This window comes from Pyxicephalus adspersus, chromosome 2 (assembly GCF_032062135.1).
Source record: "Pyxicephalus adspersus chromosome 2, UCB_Pads_2.0, whole genome shotgun sequence".
Lineage (NCBI taxonomy): Eukaryota > Metazoa > Chordata > Amphibia > Anura > Pyxicephalidae > Pyxicephalus > Pyxicephalus adspersus.
In genome coordinates, this window is record NC_092859.1 from 1,332,549 (window position 1) to 1,337,761 (window position 5,213).

Below are 5,213 nucleotides of genomic sequence, written 5' to 3' on the forward strand. Positions count from 1 at the left end.
CGACTTTCCTCGTTCGTCGTTGGTTACTTTTTTCACGAACGATTTTTGCCCAATCGATCGTTTGTCGTTCGTTCATTTTGAACGATAAAAATTGGAAGTGTGTACGCAGCTTTATCCTGATCACCAAGTTTAACTTTGAAATATGACAAACAGGCTTGCTCTACAAATGTGCTGATGTTTGCTTAAAAATTGAAGTCAACAAAAAATTTGTTCAAAATTGTTCCTATGATGTCATATGAGATATTCCCCATGCTGGGTCCAGGTAACACCGCTAGCCTCCCACACAGATCACATGACTCCCCAGCAGCTTCCTCTCCAGAAGGGCAGCACCATCTCTAGTTCCCGGTCCAAGTGCTGTGCTAATGTCTGACACAGGTCACTACGGACTATTGGCCACGTCCTCATCCCTGTGCTCCTGTAATGGGCACCTTGTTGGGATATCACTGGGGGTACATATGGGTGATGGAACACATGAAGGGGCTAGTGATGGGGGAGAGGGGGTATATTGGGTGGGGTCATAGTAACTACCATACAGATAACAGTGCACAGTACGATCATGTACAGCTGATTGCAGGGGAGGAGGATGTGATCTGTGGAAAATGACCTATTGATGTTGGGGGTCAAAGTAAGGTTCTGTGGCAGTTGTTAGTGGTGGTCAAATAACAAGGGATAAGAGGAGCAACGGAACCTCTCAGAAATAGCTTATTGGCGCACTTGGCTGTAGCTTTAACATGCTTGTGCCTTTGGCCCTGCTAAAAACCTGTTTAAAGTTCTTCAATGAAAAAACCCAAAAAACAGAAACGGAGCCACAGATATAAAAACAGAATGATTTATTCAACAATCCAGCTATAGTTGGGAAGTTGGGGGGGAGGGGTGGAATGATTCCGGGGGTCACCCCTTTCTCTCCCTGCTCCCCTCAGTGCTTCTTCTTTTTCTTCTTCTTCTCACCGGCCAGAGTAACGTTCCAGTAATAGAGCAGCTGTGCGAAAATGATGCCGTTACAGGCCGAGGAGACAACGTATGTCAAAGCCATCAGGGGGTCACCGGTCTCCTGAGGGGAAAAAGTGGGAGGGGAGAGAGGTGGGGTCAGAGGAAGATTCTGTAACAAATAAGATGTCAAAAACAGGACACAAAATGCCACACGGTGACACGCAGGCCCCCTGCAGACCCCCTCACACATGGTGACACGCAGACCCCCTACAGACCCCTCTTTCGGTGAAACACATGAAACATGCAGACCCCCACACAGTGACAAACAGTCCCCTACAGAGCCCCCAAAAGGTGACACGCAGAAAACATGCAAACCCCCCCACACACTGACACGCAGACCCCCCACAGACCACCCCACTCGGTGACATGCATGAAATATGCAGACCCCCACAAAGTGACGCGCAGAATACATGCAGACCCCCCACACAGTGACACGCATGGAACATGCAGACCCCCACACAGTGACACGCATGGAACATGCAGACCCCCACACAGTGACACGCATGGAACATGCAGACCCCCGCACAGTGACACGCATGGAACATGCAGACCCCCACACAGGGACACGCATGAAACATGCCGGACCCCCCCACTCGGTGACACGCAGAACCCTACATGGTGACATGGAGACCCCCTACTGACCCCCCCACTCAGTGACACGTATGGAACATGCAGACCCACCCTCACGGTGACATGCATGGAACATGCAGACCCCCCCACTCCGTGACACGCATGGAACATTCAAACTCCCCCCACTCCGTGACACGCATGGAACATGCAGACCCTCCGACTTCATGACACGCAGACCTCCTAAAGACCCCCCACTTCGTGACACACATAGAATATGCAAACCCCCACACTTGGTGACATGCATAGAACAGGCAGACCCCCCAACAGGGTGACACTTTCATGCAGTCCAAGCATTCCCTCACCTGGATAGAAGTGAATATTCGGGCCAGAGAGCCGAGGAATAAAAGTGCCACTGTGACCGCTGATAACTGACCCGTGTGACCATTCTTGTAGTTAGTCACTGCTTGGATAAGCTGTAAGGGGAGAGAAGAAATTACACACAATGCAGAATTTTGCTTCTCCCACTATAGGGTGAGATAGAAAATACATTGTGTATAATAATCACTGCGCTGTACTCACCCTGCTAAATATAACTGCCGGTACATTGGTCGCCTGAAGCAATGTGACCATAGCCATAGGGACAACCGGGGACAGGAGGACAGACACCACTGAGAAGTATAAACCAAGGAACAGAATTCCTGAAGGAGGCAAGAGGTCGGAGATCAGTTCCGGAGACAGAGATCAGTGACGGGGACAGAGGAGACAGAGATCAGTGACGGGGACAGAAGAGACAGAGGTCAGTGACGGGGACAGAAATGGATGTCAAGCACAGTGATCAGTGTCATGGACATGCTGTAGGTGTCATACCCAGGTTTGTGCGGTTTCCCAGGTGCTGGATGAGAAATGCGATGGTCACCGTCTGTATCATCAGGAAGAGGACCTCCCCCCATGCACTGGGGACACACAGACACAAGAATGAGTCATTACCATCAAATACAAAGAGCAGCAGAGTAACCCCCCAAGATTTCATTCTAGCCCAGCTAACTATTAGAGAGCCAATGAAACAAGGTCATGTGATCCCGCATACCCCCCACCCCCATAAAGAGCCCCTTCTGGGCCAATCACATTTATTTCCCAGGTCCTGCATGGCAGGGGGTACTTACGTGAAGGGGAAGCTGTGGGTGATGCTGTACACCATGGTCCCCGTCAGTGCCAGCAGTTCCAGGAGGACGGATTGGAAGTTCAGACCTTCAGCAGTGCCGGATCGCAGCAATTTGATGATCTGTGGGACCTTTACTGGGTGACAGAACAACACGGAATGAAGCAGAGGGGGGAGAGAGGAATATAGGGGGGGTCACAGAGCTAAGCATGGGGAAGGGAAAAGGGGAAGTATGGCTGCTGCTAACTGTTCTGTACCCTCATAGCTGTATATCGGGTGACTTCCTGTGCCTAGGCACTCCTGTTCTGTACCCTCATAGCTGTATATCAGGTGACTTCCTGTGCCTAGGCGCTCCTGTTCTGTACCCTCATAGCTCTGTATCAGGTGACTTCCTGGTACCCCCTGCTCGTGCTGTGCATGATGTGGGATTGGTGGATAGGGGAGTTAGGGGCGGGGCTCTGCTGTCTGTAGGTATATGATAGTCACTTACCCATCACAGAGCCGGCGATGATCCCGAATCCCAGAACCTTACTGAGCAGAATCTTCAGACATGGAACTGGAGGGAGAAGAGGGTTGGAATGGGGGGAGGGGGGAAGATGGGGGGCTCATTAATTCATAGAAATTGTAATAAAAAGTAGAAAACACAAAGTCATGTGACTGCATAATATACAATGTGTGTGTGTGTGTGGGGAAGGGGGGAACAGGTGATATCAGGACATGTGTAGGTGGGGGGGCTCTAAACACCTCAAATTATATTCTGTAGATCAGAGAGAGGCGGGGTGTGCAGCAATTGGAGGAGGAGCCATCAGGGAGAAGTGATTGGAGGAGGGTGTGAGGATACATATGGGCAGTTTTTGATGGATCTAGTAGCTGGAGGCAGTTGATGGTGGTGGAGCCCAGGGTTGAAGGTCACAGAGAAGGGCCTATGGGCAGTTCATGGTGTACAGTGCAGTGACCAGGGGTGGAGGATGGGAGTACAGTGAATATAGGCCAATTGATGATGGAAAGGTGATGGACTACAGAAAGGTTGGGGGTGAAGGGAATGACCAGGGGCAGTTGATGGTGAGCGGGGAGCAATACGAAGGCCAGAAATGGTGTAAGAGTGTAGTAACTATTGGCATTTGATTATGTAGAAGATTATAACCAAATGCAGAGGCAGGTAATGTTAGGGGGATGGGCAGTTATTGATGTGGAAAGAGCAGGTTGATAGTGAAGGGTCAGAAACCAGGGGCAGCTGATAGTGGAAGAAGTGTAACCAGAGGCAGCTGATGGTGCTGGGTTGTAAGTACCGTGCAGCAGGTTGTACTGGAGAAAGAACTCATCATAGCAGTTCTCGGGAAGGACCCCCGGGACCAGGACTCCTCTAATCGCCTCCATTTCTCCCGGTCTCCCTCTCACTTCCGGGTCTAATAGTCTGAATCTCTATGGGTTACGTCACTTCCCCTTCTGACCGGATATCTGAAACTCCGCCATGTCAAGTGAGGGCAAGGGGAGGGGTCTACCCTGCCATAGCTCCGCCTCTTGTACGGAATGTGTTAAGCCCGCCCACGCAGGCCGACTACCGCTATCGGAGCGTTGTGTTGACCCTTCACCGTTCACTTGAATGTCGCCACCCACTGGAAAGGTTAGAACCGCCCAATAACGCAGGCCTTTCCTCTGGCCCCGCCTCTCCCTGTATTTCAGTGTTACCAGGGTAACCAGTCTGTCAGGAAAGGCGCGAATGCCTTCTGAGAGGAATGTGAGGTATTGAAGTGATGGAGGAAGAGGACAGTGAGGTGGAGGCAGGCTTTTCCTGTCAAAGGAGATGGCAGCTTGACAGGGGCAGTCTGATGGAGGGAACCAGTTATGGCACAACAAGATGCCCACCATCCTACAGACCTAGTCCGCAATCCTGGGGAAATGGCCAGCAGTCAGCCTGTCCCTCAGATAATCCATGGGTACAGGAAATATGCGGGGCTCGGGGTACCGGTCATAACGGGCATCAGGAGAATTCAGTGTGGGGTAGTGAGCACACCAAGAAATCTGACCACAAAACTGACAGAGGAGCAAAGACAAGTCGTAGCAGCCAATATCAAACCAGAAGTTACCCGTGGAGGAATTTCTGCTCATCTCTAAACCACAGGGACGCATCTGTCCTCCAAAATCAAGGACCAGACAGGAACCAAGCACCAACCAGGGACGGCCATGACGGGACAGTGTCACATAGCGGCTCCCCGCCTCTGTCTGAGTTGTGCGCTGGAACAGTCGCCCTCTGCTCACTTTACTATATCCGCCTGAAGAAAGAACGGCGGCTTAGAGACTTAGAGCGCCGAAGACGAGTTTTTCTTTTCCGACGCTCTAAAGTCCGGGAGAGAATACGATTTGCTGTGATGTGGGCATCACAACTCTTATCCGGGAGTCAGACATCCTCAGGTTCTTCATCTGAGGAAAACATGGTAGGGCAAGAGTCTCAGATTTGGAATACCGTGATTGATAAAGCCTTCTCACGCTTTGA

The 5,213-nt window shown here is 51.0% G+C and overlaps 1 protein-coding gene across 1 annotated transcript; it reads right to left on the reverse strand.

The window, feature by feature from the left end:
* Nucleotides 1–813: 813 nt before the first annotated feature.
* Nucleotides 814–4,165, reverse strand: MPDU1 (mannose-P-dolichol utilization defect 1). The gene is made up of 7 exons (XM_072399214.1): nt 4,009–4,165; nt 3,210–3,275; nt 2,724–2,856; nt 2,428–2,513; nt 2,140–2,258; nt 1,923–2,033; nt 814–1,051 (listed from the first exon to the last, which is right to left on the reverse strand). The coding sequence occupies exons 1-7, from the start codon at nt 4,094–4,096 to the stop codon at nt 917–919; spliced, it is 738 nt and encodes a 245-aa protein (XP_072255315.1). The 5' UTR covers nt 4,097–4,165; the 3' UTR covers nt 814–916.
* Nucleotides 4,166–5,213: the final 1,048 nt, after the last annotated feature.